The sequence below is a fragment of the Bombus vancouverensis genome, chromosome 8, assembly GCF_051014615.1.
Source record: "Bombus vancouverensis nearcticus chromosome 8, iyBomVanc1_principal, whole genome shotgun sequence".
In the NCBI taxonomy this organism is placed as follows: Eukaryota; Metazoa; Arthropoda; class Insecta; order Hymenoptera; family Apidae; genus Bombus; species Bombus vancouverensis.
Window position 1 is genome coordinate 8,207,121 of NC_134918.1, and position 15,337 is coordinate 8,222,457.

The 15,337-nt window shown below is 33.8% G+C and overlaps 1 protein-coding gene across 1 annotated transcript; it reads left to right on the top strand.

Annotated features, from left to right (window-relative positions):
- The first annotated feature begins 2,734 nt into the window (after positions 1–2,734).
- LOC117162721 (uncharacterized) lies at positions 2,735–15,055 on the top strand. Its single transcript, XM_033344631.2, has 9 exons — positions 2,735–3,188; positions 3,489–3,673; positions 5,054–5,238; positions 6,873–7,262; positions 10,907–11,074; positions 12,122–12,348; positions 12,941–13,143; positions 13,224–13,489; positions 13,941–15,055. Exons 1-9 carry the CDS (start codon positions 3,038–3,040, stop codon positions 14,587–14,589), a joined length of 2,424 nt encoding a protein of 807 aa, XP_033200522.2. The 5' UTR covers positions 2,735–3,037; the 3' UTR covers positions 14,590–15,055.
- Positions 15,056–15,337: the final 282 nt, after the last annotated feature.

Here is a 15,337-nt window from a genome sequence, read left to right on the forward strand (position 1 = left end):
TCTCGAGAATTAAGCTGCGAGCAACAAATTTTATTTTATATCTTTTCATTTTTTCGTGAGGAATCGTCTCATGCTTGCTTGTACATGTTATTGGGCCGCACTCTGTATCGCAATCTGTACAGTACAGTAGCAATGTGTAAGTGGTAGGAGATGTGTTGGAAAGACTTAATGGAATAAATATTATTAATGGAATTTGTCTTATTAATTATAAAGAGTTACAATGAAAGCAATATCTTGTTAGAGGGAAGTGTTTCTCATTTTTATTCAATTCATATTTAACCTTTAGTTGTTGACAATGTATCATTTGTTTATTATAATTACGATTTCCTTTTGTGTGTACAAGTTATTATGTTTACAATGCCATAGAAGCTTCAAATGTACAAAATTAAAAAATTTGCACATCATCAAACGGATATGATTTCATATCCATATATTTAAATCATATTCTTTACAAAAATGTAAAGAGGGAATCTTTAATTTTGAAAATAATTTCACGACATTAATGTAAAACACACTGCAACATAATATATTCGATTAATTTTTATGATTAACCTTTTAGTTAAAATATACAGGGTGGTTGGTAACTGGTGATTCTACGCGAACAAAGAAGTCGAAAATATAGAATCAAAATTTTTCGTTTGAGACTTTGTTTTCGAGAAAATCGACTTTGAATACCGGCTCGGTAGAACTCACTGTAGATCGTTGTCTGGATGGAAAAATTAAAAAAAAAAAAAAGAAAAAAATTAAGAAAAGGAATTTTTATTCTGTATTTTCGACTTCCTTTTTCGCGTAGAATCACCCCCTTTCCGCTTGTACCACCAGTTACCACCCTCTATATGAAGACTGAATGTTACTTATGAAATTTTTTCATAAAAGATTTTTATTCTTGTTTCATCAACAATTATAGTGCGTCACCTGGACGGTTGGTTCAGTAAATTTGCAATTCACGTAATCGTTATTGAAAACAATTTCGCATCACATTAAAGACGCATAAGTAATAAGATAGAGGAAATGCGAATTACCCTAATCGTAAAGCGTGATATATGCCTAACAGCTTCTAGTTTGAATAAATACGAGCATTATAAAAACGACCAATCATTAGCAATCTAGAATGAAGAGAAGTTAATTAAACGATAGAAAGTGAATATACTTGGAAAGATTTATAATATAAATTGTTGTCTCGTCAAATCGCAAACTGAAGCTAAAGTTTTCTGAAGATAAGGAAAATCATTCAGACTGATTATGAAATTGTGTAATATAATTTCATTGGAGATAATTACTACATATGTATGTCAACACGATGAAAAAGAAAGTGAAGTCTTAATATAAAAATTTGCTTCGCCCTTTAAATATAATAACAAATACTTTATTTTCAATATTTTTCTACATTTCCCCTTAAAGGTATAAATATCTGCGATTTAATAACTACGTTTAATAGAATATCGATCGTAGGAATATTATGAACTAGGAAAGTTTAGGAAAGTTTTTTAAAATTTCGCAAATGAACTTTCAATCTTTCTTATTGATGCAGTTCACGAACAAGCTTTATAAATAAACGTTTATGGGACGCACCGATTCTTTTCATCGGTCGAATCGATAGCATCAATTCTATCGATTTGCTGTCGTCGTGGGGTAAATACTATTATCGACGCATCATTGTCTTCGTTCACGGGTTTTCAGTACAAACGTCAATAATACACCTGCCGCGCTGATTTTTTCAAACACGGTAACCCGATTCCTTTATTACCATCTTCTTCCTCAGGAAATCATTTTGTAATCTTTATAAACAGCCACACATACTTTCGTTTTCAACAAACTTTGTTTAGAATCCGTCAAATTTAATCAGAAAACCTAACACAAACCTTATCGAATTGAACTTATATAACTCGACGAGATGGATAAAAATAATATTTTAACAGACTGTTTCCTTTTTAAAACAATACAAGGGAAAAAACGAAGATCTTTTCACAGCTCAAGGAAAATTCGATCCTGATACGGTTGAAGACGATTACAGAGGTGAAAATCGGAATGGAAGCCATTTACAACTTTATATTCGATGTGACTCTTAGAGAAAAGTGCATGGTTCGTTAAATTATGGGAAATTCTTACTTCAAACGTAGTGTCTCGTATTCAAAAGTGACTGTCTGAAGGTATCTTTTCCTCGAGCAAACTTCAAAATTGTCTGGAATTCTTTAAAATTCGTGTTATATCGAAGAAAGTGGAGCGTTACGTTTCCAACATAATTTTCACTTCGATTGTAATCTTCGACCGTCTTTCGTTTCCCCGGGGGGCGATGTCTAACAACGATACGGGACACCATCCATTTAATTAATACGCTCGAAATGATGTAAAAAACAGAACGTTTTCTCGATCTCTATATGGAAGGTAATTTTTACCGCATGCGTTGAAGGTAAGGACGAGAGGACTGCGTTGAGATGATTCTCAGTCTACATTCGATCGCTGTCTGGGGCGTTTCGTGTTTCGTACAGGTATCGATGGACTTAATGCAAGTAGCCGCTTTTTTATCTTACGTAACATCTTTCTAGAGCAAATTAATGCATCGAATGAAGTGAATAAACGAATGAAAATACTATTAGGATAGAAATTTATTTATCTATGATAATTCGAAGTCTCGTTTGACGTGTAAAAGTGTTACTTGCTGACGTTCGATTGCAACGACCGAGGTCGTTTCTAGTGATTTTAACTCTCCTGAAAGGTACCTTATGTGAAATGTTTTAAAGATTTTTCTATCAAACGAGTATACATCCCTAATAAAAAGATTCGTCCGTTAAATTGAATTTTCTTATTAGACGAATAGTTGTAATTACGTATCTCCATATTTCAAGAGGGAAATGTTGTTGGATTATTTCCACGAGTTTCTTCAGTAGATTAATCAACGTCAATGGAAACAGCACCGTCGATTCTTATAATTATTCACAATTAAAGAGTCTCGTACGAGATCCATAGCTCGATAGAAATAAAGAAGATTCTTCAAAACTTATCCATAGTTCCATTTCCCTTCGAAATTTATACAATAATGAAAGTAGAACTTTTCCTGGCGGCGACATTTTACATGGTCACGAGCACTTGCATCTTACCCTCGCCGTTGATATTGCAATTGATCTTGGAATTTGCTAAATGGAAAGATTGGGACCAAGTAGTACTATTCCAGGATTTAACTTCTTTTGGTGAGTACGATCAAATCTTTGTGTACTTTTCTCCGGCCTCAAATAAAAAGACACTTATCGTATGTTTCTCTCGCAATGTATTACTTAGATTAATTAGATCTTACAGATCTGTATTAGTCACGTATAGCGACTCTTCTCGTTTCCAAATGTTTTCAAGAATTTATAACATAACGTTCCTGACGATTAAACGGAGGTCGCAACAGCACGACCTTCGTAATATTGTTCAATTTCCCTATTTCCTCGCTTCGACGTAGTATTTCCTACTTTACGCGTTTTCTTTTCATTTTCCTTTTATTTTAGATTGCGTCTTTACTTACACAAGACCTTTGATCGCGTGTCTCTCCGACGAGGGAATCGCCGTGTCGATTCAATCGGCTGCCAACCCGAACATACCTGACGTCCTTGTGATCCAGAAGCATCGAATCGGATCGATCGTTCTACTGGATGGGCTTAATCTCACTTCCCCTGATAATATTCTTCATGTGGTGAGGAGAGGCTACGTCGTAACACGTTATATGAAATTTACTTTTTAACACATTCGCTACGGCACGTCACGTACTTTAAGAGCCAGCTTCATATTCCTGTGAAGGAAACTGTCTTTGAAGTTTCGTCAAGAAAAATAGATAAACTCTCATTTGCCTTTATCGGAGATGCCTCTGTACAGTATCTACACAGTGACAGACTTTTTGTTTGCAAGGGAGTTTATTGAGTCCAGAAAATACAGATTTTACGTACATTATTCGCAATAAACATGAATTTTTGTAATGGTATATTAGGCAAAGTACGACGTAGCCATGCTGTGTTATGTGTCGGCGCTTTACATTTTTTGTTGTATGATGCAGTTTTTGGGTTTAAGTCTCTGGGGAGCGGAGCTTTTTTTATGTATTTTTTTTTTTTATTTTTTTCTGTCCTGAAAAACTTGGTCGCAAAACAGGACGCTTCGGTCACACAGTGACAGACTGCATAGACTCGTACGATGATGTTGGAACACGTTTCTTTTCTTAAGTAACTTTTTAACTATTCAACATTCACCGAAATGCGATTAGTTCTCTGCTATAGCAGCGCATTTTTATTGCTAGAAATGTTTCGTATATCGAAAGGAGCACGTTTCACCGATTTCAATGATCTTCGAATAGGTCGTCAGGGTCAGAATTTCGATAAATTTCGTTTATGCATGTAATGGGCGCTCGACATCAGTTTCCGAGATATTCATGAAAATATTCTGCACGCATACGGTAATAAAGTGTTTAAACGACAAGAAATATTTATAGCAAAGACATAATACTTAATCTATTCTGCGGACGAATAGTGAATAATTCATTGTAGTGGTCCATACGGCTATAAACAATCAATTAGTTAAATAGATAAAGAAATGTATTTAGCTATTGGATAATTAAAAATTTATGAGCTGCACACAAGAAGCATTTGATAGGAAGGAAGACATATCAATAGCTTAGTAATATCTACTTGTCTTCGACTTTATTCATTCGTTTATTCGATACCACGATCTTTCCCTATTACTCACTCGACATACTACATGTTAGTTAATTAATCTACATATCTGACGCATAATACATCGGTTATGTTATGGTTTCTTGAATAACTAATTACCGTTTCGTGTAAAATTATCCTGTATCTTTCACAATAATTGCTACATTTATTATCAGACAAGAGATATGGTATCGCATGGCAATATCATTTGCAATTAGCTGCAGTTGGAGTAAAGTCACATGATAAAGTATAAAAAATATCATTGGTTTAATTTCGTAATTATTATTGCTCCAAGTTGTTGTTTCTCTCTCATAAGTCGCTCGTCTTGCTTCAAGCTCGGTAATTAACTATCCTTAATGAAAATTTCATTGCAGGCGTCGCAGAAATTTCAGTTTAATTATTACGTGTCTTGGCTGATGATAACCATGAGAAACACGGATGCGACGATCGATACCGTACTTCGACACTTGAATATCGGTATCGATAGTGACGTGATCGTTGCAACACCTTCGTCAACGTACGAAGTGATTCAGAAAATGTCTCGAACGTACTGGAACAGGTAGATTATATTCGTCGAACAATGCATCTAGCATGTTCATTGATTATCGATCGTCTGAATAAGGAACGTGGTAAATGTCACGTTCATGTCACGTTCTCATGGTTCCGAGATAATTTAAACGACGGAGAAAAAAATTCGGAAAAAAGTGGAGCAGACTTGTTAAGATAAATCTAAAAATATGAATAATCGAAAACAGCTAGTCCACCGTATAGATTATACCTATACATCGTTAAGTATTGAAAGATTTTCGAACATTGTGACGCTCTTATCGAGAATTTAACGCTCGAAACGAATCATTTAAGATTTATTGTGTCGTTTATGCAAAACTCAAAGTTCGCTGGTAAATTTCTCTTTATCGCTATCCTTAGCCTTGGATGGAATTCGAGAGAACACAAATGCGAAGATTATCGTGGATTGTTAAATTATGGTTACGCTAAATCGACGTGCGTTACGAAAAGTATTACGTCTTACTTGCCATACGAAGAGTAACGTAAGTCAATCTATCACGAGAAGAAACGCCGTTCAATGTTCCTGCCGATAATAAACACGTTTCGAGCATATGACGATAACAAACATGATTCGCGTTTCATCACGAGTAGTAGTTTGTCTCAAACGCTTCAGCGGAAAGTAACACATTTCATTTATTTCGTGAACAGTAGGATATTGCATTGTAGTTTCCAAACAACTCACGTTCATCTTCTGTGGCTACCAGTTGTCTTCATTATCGTTTATTACTGGTTTATTCAGTTTTGAAAATTTCGATGATCCCACGTATACTCGTATTAAACTACATTGTGAGAAGAAATTAAAATACACGGCAAAGTGGATGCGATACTAAAATTGAATTATCGTCTAATAAATTACTGATACACGTCTGATAAATTATCATAATTCAATTACCTAAAAGAAGATTTGTTGGCGATGGTGTCTAAATGGAAGATATATTCAACTTCATAATGATATTGTTAATTGAATAAATTAATTTATACCAATTTATGCTTTTTTACTCATGATGCACTTGTATCATTAGGCACATTTATTTGTATGATAAAATATATATAATATAAAAAATAAAGAAGCCTTTATACTTTCGTTTTTGCAGTAGAATCCTAGATAATCCATGTTTTTCGCGATTAAAGGCAAACCGTGCTATTTTTCGCAGAAAAGTTTCGAAATATGCTATATTTTATTGCAAGAAAGCATAACCGGAAAGTGCTACCGGAGCGCTAGTCCTCGCAAGATAGACGAAAGTACTATTTTTCGTAACGCACGTGGTAATTATGGTGTGACCCCTGATATTTCGCGAATATACCATAAATATGGACTTGTTACAATGCACATATCAACTCTCTTCATTCAGTTTTAATTCTAAACTGTCACATCATGCTTATCAAAATTTTAAAGTCCACGTTCATAATTCTATTTAATTTAAAACCTAATTTCTCCATTTTCAATGGTAATTTTATCGTTACCATTTATCAACGTAATGAATAATTAATTACCATCGAGAACGAGGATACAAACTTTTAGAATTCAAGTTGTATTCGTTTTCGTTGCTCGTCATTCATTCATATATAATTACAATTAACCGATCTTTGCTATTATCTTCTCCATGTTTCTATCGTGTCTTTTAGAACGTGCGTATCTCTGCAACACTACGGGACAAGCTTCAAGTTCGGGGAGCCACCGGTCAAACGGTTCGACGAGAACGCGTCCCTTAATTTAAATTACGCGGTACTCGAGAATAAAACAGTGCTCTACCACTTCGTCCACGTATATAAAATCCGATATTCGGACAATACCAGTCTAGTGACAAATTTCCTTGGATCTTGGTATTTGGACTCGTGGTCATTGAATAATCCAATTAGCGTGAAATTGAGAAACGAGTTCAAAGGGCAACCGATCATCTTTGGCGTTCTCAATGGAACCATTGATGGGCAAATGGATGTAAACGAGGAGGAGACGAACGACATCGCACCTTTTCTCGATTTCGCCAAATTCGTTGCTAGCAGCGTGAACGCCAGGTATTAGAATAAGATAATATATGAGTTGACGAAACGGTTCGCAATGGCTACAAGTATGCAAATTTTCTTTGGGTCGTTGAATTTGTATATGAATTGTAGGCGAGGGATAAGTTACAGAGTGGCAATGGATCTGATAAAGAACAATATTTGGGAATCCAATGGAAGATATGTATTCGTGGTTATACAATAGATAAATTTTGAATGTCAAGGGGATAGTTTAGAGTACTGTGGAAGCTATAGATTATGGATTTCCATTAAATATATGTACAGACTTTTTTGATAAAATTGATATTGACTTTTCTCGAGATAAAAATACTGTTATATTTGCCTAATTGTTTTTACCGTAATTAATCGGTCGAATTAATTGATCGAATATGATCATTTATATACAATATAATGTATTTAGGTGTATATAAAATTTGTTAGTATTAATCATGCAACATAGTACCGTACTTCAAATGTGGTAACGTACGATAGTTTAAAAGAGGTGGGAATCATTAAATCATAGAACTCAATTGATATCGATAAAATGACTTTTCGTTTAATTTGCGCAGTTTTGTGCGTTAACAGTGAATTATTTATGAGCCAGATAAATCGTTAATATTTTCCTCTGATGTATATTAAGTCGTATCTTGAATGACTAATTTTCTAAGTGAATCATGCACTTTGTTACTTTTGTATTTACTTACGTACTTCGCATTTCCTCTTTAATAGAGCTTTTCCTTTTGAATCTGTCTTACATATATTATATTATATTACAGTTTTATTTATATTTTTATATAATTGTAATTGAATTCTAATTTCTGCATTCGCATAAATCAACCTCTGGATCGATGTTAACTAAATATTTCTCCGTAATTAAACTTAATAATTTAGTAACTTAATATTTTTCCGTAATTAAACCTAACGAATAACATTCTTCGAATAGATCATGACTTTATCGAAATCTACTAATAGATTCATTGACCGCGGCACAAGGTCTTTTAAAATTTCTAACTGCGTGCTAAATAGTATCGTCCATAAATCTAACAAATTATGCCATTTTATGTATATATGTATATATCAAATATCTATCGGTTACATCATAACATGATACACTATACATCATAACACATGATACATTATAATATCAATTGAAAAGACAAATGCGAGTTAAACGTTCATAAATTTTCTCTGAAAATGATAATTAATTATGATTTAAATAATAAGTAATTTACCGGATTATTGAAATCATTTTTTACACACTTGGATCCGCAGAAATACATCAATACGTAAAGTGTAAAGACGTCTGCATTGAAAATAGTCATACGATGACGACGATAAAGTCGTATGTTACAGTGTACAAAATCCAACGTCCAGTTTCTCAACGTTCGTGTAACCGTTATCACGATATGACAGATGAAAATGGCAATGAAGTTTTGATATTGTTATTTTGTTAACGAGCATGCATGATTTCAGCCCTTTTTATTCCGTCCTGCTCTGGTTATCGATTTTCCCACTGATCATATGAAAATTATTATTCCGTTGTAATTTCGAATTTCTCGTTCATTTTTTTTTTTTTTTTTTTTTTTTTGGCAAATCTCGGTGTTCATATAAATTAATATAACGCTTTTTTAATATTGGTTTCTGCGAACATTTCCGATATTTCAACTTAGCGGAGTTTTGCGGTTTCTTTCTTTGCGAGATCAGCCACATTTCGAGTTAAGTGATTCATAATTTTAAAGCAGAGGTCTATAGCTTTTTATGTCTCTCCGAAAACAGCATGGTTTATATTTGACGAAAATAGTGACACGCGTCTTGATCGATCGTTTTTTGCTGTAATTTTCTATTTCAAGTTTTAGACAATTTTTAATTATTTTTAACGATCCATCAGTTATTCTCGTAATTTATCGTTACGTTCCCGCATATTCATATCGTTCTTCATATCGATTACTCTTCTTCTGCAAAGTGCAAAGCAGTTATTAATTGGACTATGAACAGCAATGTAATTTGTAAGTGTTGATAGAATTTATCGGATTTGTTCCTTAACATTAAATATTTTATATTTATATATGCAGGCTGAGTTGCAAATCACGGATATACAATGCAAGCAATCTTCATTCACCAGAAAATATTTCGATTAAAAATTAAATGGTTTCGAAAGTGATATAACTTGATGTTAATAGATTTCGCGTAGATAGAAACGTAGAGGATATATAAATATCGGTCTTAATTTTCTTAATATGTTTATATATTTTTTAATATGTTAATCGATCCGTCTTGCTATCTCCTGTAAAAAGTTATTAACCTACTTATGTCGAAGAACCATTAGTTTAGTAAATATTTGAACTTTTGTTTCGTAAAACCTGTCATATCAAAGACAAGGAAAAATGTATGTAAGACACTGCTCTTGTATTTGTTTTCTTTGTTTTTCATGCGAATAGGATACGGTAGGGCGAGATCATTGCTCACGATCAATGTGGACCACCCACGATATCATTCTCGTAACGAGCAAATGAGGAATTATATATTTCTTGTGTTATGTTCTAAGACGCGACTCGAAATTCTGGGAGAGCTTGTGGCGATTGTAGAAGGTAGAAACGAAGAAAGAAAGAGTCTAAGTTACCGGTAAAAACAAACCATATACGAAAAAAGAAGGCAAGACTAACAATATAGCAATCTATTTTACAGTAGACGCCTCATGGGTCTGTCAAGCATTGCCTGTATACAATCTTAGGACATAATACTTGTTTCAAATTCTATCACACGAAGAATACATAGATATACAGGGTGGTTGGTAACTGGTGGTACAAGCGGAAAGGGGGTGATTCTACGCGAAAAAAGAAGTCGAAAATATAGAATAAAGATTTTTCGTTTGTGGGTTTGTTTTGGAGAAAATCGACTTTGAATTTTTGCTCGATACGCGTGCACTTTATCGCGTCTCGTTATAACGGATCTCACTGTAGATCGTTGTCTCGATGGAAAAATAAAAAAAAAATTAAAAAAAATTTGTATTCTATATTTTCGACTTCTTTTTTCGCGTAGAATCACCCCCTTCCCGCTTGTACCACCAGTTACCAACCACCCTGTATATTAATCAACATGTAATGTGTACATATAATTGTATTGTACATATAAAAAAAGATTGAAATAATGTAGATAACATTTCTAGAATTTGCCCCTCTAATTTTATGCTACACGCACAATTTTTTAAATATACAGATAAATATTAAATATACGAAACATACTACGAAGTTATAGTTACCACTTGGATTGAGCCGGCGTTTGGCACAGCGAAAAGTTTGGGGTGAATGACTGGATTATAAAAGGTGGGGAAGGATAAGTCATTAATTTATGAAAGATACATAAACGTTCAACAATGTCTTTATTGTTCATTCAGTTCATATTCTAATGCCAAAATAAGTATAATTCTGACGCAGAAGCAAACACGTGGAATATTGACAAGTCGCTATATAAATATGTATGAAATCGTATCAGGAAAATAACTCTTTCGCAGTTTTTTTTGTTGTTTTTCGCAATCCGGGCAAAAAATTCAGATGAATAATTTTTTAACATAGCCTGCAATATTTTTATAGAGTTTATTTTTTATCATTTTGCGATTAAAATGAAATAGATATATAACTAATAAAATGTCATATTTTCAGCATAGAGCTGGTGCCACACGAGAAGTTGGGTACTTTGAATAATAAAGTGTGGAATAACCTCCTCGGAGATGTCGTCACTGGTGATGTGGACATTGGTTTAGGATATATTACCGTCAATAAAGAACGACAAGCTGAAATGTCGTTTAGTCATCCCCTAATTCGTTACATGTGAGAAAATACTTCATAATATCTAAATCATGCGATAACAGTGACTAACAGATTTTTCGAGAACGTACAGGGTGTCTCCTAGGTTTATAAATTTTGCTGTAGCCTTTTACTATTAAAAGTACGAAAGCCTGATATGGACGAAGGTTCTTGAAAGTTTTGTTATAAAGCAGCAACAAAAATATATAATTCGAGGGAAATGTTAAAAGGAAGGTTTTATTATAATGTAATTTATGTGTCAATATAAGTTAAGTCTGCTGAATTAATCTTTGATTTGTCGAATAAATTGATACTACGGTATATAGTATATCGATATTATACGAAGAAAGGTGGGATAACACTTCGAACGATAAGCAAATGTAACAATATATGCGAGCATCTACATAAATAACTTGGTGAATTCTGCTTGATAAATTTAAAGTTGCTTTAGTTGATGTATCAAGCGAAAAAATTTAAAGTCACTTCACCTTTGGTCGCCTATTATTAGATACCACGAATTTTAGTAAAAATGTAATTTATTCAATATATTTCTTCAAATGAAAAATAAACGAAACCGTACCATTCATTCATATTATGTACATAATTTCAAGAAAGATGAGAATGGATCGCGCGATTATATAATGCAAAAAACTAATGCACTGTGATTGGCTGATAAATTTATGTTTAGCAATGTATAACATCGCATGTAGTTTGATCTGTAACATTAGCTTGTTTCGTTTTCTTCAAGTTAAAAGTTATTATCTGTTTACCACTTTTATTTTGTCCATTATCTTATGATGAACTACCCGTTTAATTAATAAAAACGTTAGTTTCTTCGTCTCTTGCAAATATTCACAGAAACTAATTAATGTAAAGAAAATAGACCTCCGTTTATGCTTCATATTTTTCTAGTGAATTTTAAGTGAGATATTTATCAGTTTTATCTTGTTTTTGTCCATAGAACACGTAAACAAGATTTTATATGGAAACCTATGGGACAAGCTGTATAATGAAATATATTGTTGATCAGACGAATGACCTATGCTCTGTACGATGAATATTTTTACACAGGAGGAATGTTTACTATCATCCACTGGAAACTGGTACCATGAGGGACATATTTCGCCAACCGTTTAATAACTGTTTACTGAGTTGTGTCGCATCTACTTATTTCGCCATACTAGTAGCGATGGGGTTGATCATTTACGCAGCGAAAACTGTTTTACACAATGAAGAAGCTAAACGCGTTGGAATAGGGGAGGCTGCGCTTTGGTGCATCAGCATAATGTGCATGCAAGGTTATATCCCTTGAATTTCTTCAAAAGGGCAATCAGGAATTTCTTAAAAGAGTAATTTATCAATGTTTAGTTAACAATTTTTACTAACACGTTTACACGCATACATAGTGACGAGCGGTGATCCCACTAAATTTTCATATTTGTTAGTCGAGTATTCAAATTTCTTTTTGCGTATCTGTAAGTTATTGTATAATACATATATTATGGAGAATTTCGTTTGTTGTCCTACAAATTGTTTTGCATGGATGAATTCGCTGATAAGAATAAATAGAGAATTAATTATTAAAGGATATCTTAGAAGGTTATCAAAGAATAAAACGAAAAGAATAAAAACTGTTACAAATATTGTTATGCTCGCAAGTCATTTGACTCGGAACACACTAGTTGAAAGCTAATCCGTACAGATAGTTCTCTGACTTCTACAGTGACATGTTTTTGAATGTTCATATAATCATGTAAGCTACAAGTTTGTAGGAAGAAAGAAGGGATAAAGTAAGACGTCGTAACGTTTGTCTTCTCAATGATTGTTTCATTCTTAAGAATCGATTCATTTTCATTAATTTTTCGTGAATTTAACGAATTCCAATTGCAGGTACTCCATGGACACCACGAAATCTATCAGGAAAGACAATATTATTATTCAGTCTAATGTTCGCCTTAGTAACGTACAATGCTTATGCTGGTTTCATCACTTCGATCTTATCGGTGCAGGCTAGTGGTATCAAATCTATTACCGATATTTTGTCGCACAATTTCAAATTGGGATACAGCATCACCGATGATGAATACATTAGAGTAAGTTTATTAAAAAAACAAATAAAAATGTAACATATCAAATTTTTCACCATCGAGATATTCTCCTCTTTGTTTCACAGAACGTGAATGATAGTAATCTTCGACAGTTGTATATAAGAGCGTATAACAATCGGGAATCTAAATTGGACACTACTTCTGGTCTTACAAAGGCCGTGAAAGGCCATTATGGCTTCTTCGTAAGTGCAACTCTGGCACGACGCGCCCTCAGGTCCACACTGATTCAAGAACGATGTACTCTAAAAGAATTGCCTCTTCCACAAACATTCACAATGGTGGCTCTACCAATGGCTAATTCTTGTCCTTATAAAAAAATTATTAATTTAAAGTACGTGAAATATTAAAAGAATATCGTATTTGAATTTTAGAGGGAGAATGAGAATCGTATTCTATATAGTAATACGACCTTAGACTTATATTTTATTTATTTTCTATTCTTTCTTAAAATCGAGGGGCTCGGAGGAAAAGTGGTAGGAATAAGAAATATCTAAGTTGGATAAACCGTCGGTGAAGCTAGAAGAACCTAAATTGAGAAATCTCGTCTGCTTCGATGAAGAGCATGTCACGACCAAATAAATGGAAGTGGTGATTTTAAAATATCTTATACGCCACTCTTCCATCAAGCCCCATAATTGTATTTTACTTATCGTCAACATTCTCATGTCTCATGTTTCTCATGTTCAGAAAGAAGAAAGAAAAGAACGAAAGAATTGATAAATGAATTTCACATAAAGCTTCTCGGTCAATGGAAACATTAATCAATCAAATATGTTTTCCAGCATTTTGAAAATACGAGAACGAGGCGTTCTGAACAGGATAACAGAACGAATGCTGCCAGAGATGCCTCGATGCAAATCGCCGACCACATTTCACAGTGCCAGGCTGGCCGATGTTTATTCCGCTTTCTTCATCTTGATCGCTGGAGGCGTATCGGCCGTTTCTATCGGGATCGTCGAGAGACTTTGGCACAAGAGACGACAAATGAAGGAAACGATCGTTCGTGGAATGCGTCAACATCGCCTAATGCCCTCTCACTTGCCACATTTGCCACATTTACCTCGTTTCTCTCATTTCCCTCATTTATCGCATTTGCATTTCCGCGACGATCGTCGAAATGATTTTTCTCTCGATCGTGATTCGCGATCGAATTTAACGATAAACAACGAATGCGTAGCAGCGAATCCTTCCGATTCCACGCAAGAGTCGCGAGAACAAATTACACAAAGGAATTATAACCAGGAACGCTATGTGCGTTCGGATGAAGACATCAATCGACCTCGTTTCGAGCCGAAATTTTTCAACTGGAGGAGGCGTAGCAATTTCAAGCGTACGAATTGGAGCCCGTTTTCGGGATTGCCAAGAACGAGGCTTGATAGAAGTCAGAAGAGTAGATCTAAGGATAACGCGGTCTTTCCTTTTCATCAATGATAAGAAAGGATGTTATGTGTCAAGGAATTCACCAGAACTTAACCCCTTTCTTGAAAGTTTCATAATTTTAGTATCAATATATTAGGGCCTCGTTTCTGTTCGAAATCAACCGTGTAACTTTAATGCGCTTGATCAGTATTTAAATGGCTTCTGTGCGGCTGAAATTGTCGACGAAGAGGCGAGTTGTTTTGGCAAGAACGTAGAATTATCTGGATAGTCGATATACTATTGCTTCTTTGTAGACATTCTTAAGGTAGTATTTGTACAACGTTTCAAAATATAGGTTAATCTGGAAACTAAATATCTAATGTTGGTTTCGCATAAGTGTTTTTTCTGCTGTGTCCTTTAAGCTAGGTAAAAGAAATATTGATTATTCTGCATATTCTGTATGTGTGTGCAATATAATTTCTTATTGCAATCTAATTGAGTCATAAATTATCATTTACTTCTAATGTTAATAATTTGTTTGTTTGGTAAAAAACACTGAATGACGTTAGAAGAAAATGTTTATGTTATAATACGTTGGAATTTCCAGTTGAAGTATTTTATCATTTGCATCAATTTATAGAATGTATCTATGTTGTAACATATCGTACGTTTTTGAAGTTTATGTTTAAGATCAAAAAAATGAATTATGCATTGATTAAACTCATATTTAAAACTCATATTTATTTGAATAAATAAATATTACAAATATAGCTATGATGAGTTACGATGTAAAGATCTCTTAGTGGCATAATTATAAATA

What these genes read in the sequence shown, in the direction of transcription:
- LOC117162721 (XM_033344631.2), top strand. Translation starts at nt 3,038, where the DNA reads ATGAAAGTAGAACTTTTCCTGGCGGCGACATTTTACATGGTCACGAGC. An exon ending in TCTCGAACGTACTGGAACAG is followed by an intron (nt 5,239 to 6,872) that starts GTAGATTATATT and finishes CGTGTCTTTTAG; the next exon opens with AACGTGCGTATCTCTGCAAC. An exon ending in CAGCATAATGTGCATGCAAG is followed by an intron (nt 12,349 to 12,940) that starts GTTATATCCCTT and finishes TTCCAATTGCAG; the next exon opens with GTACTCCATGGACACCACGA.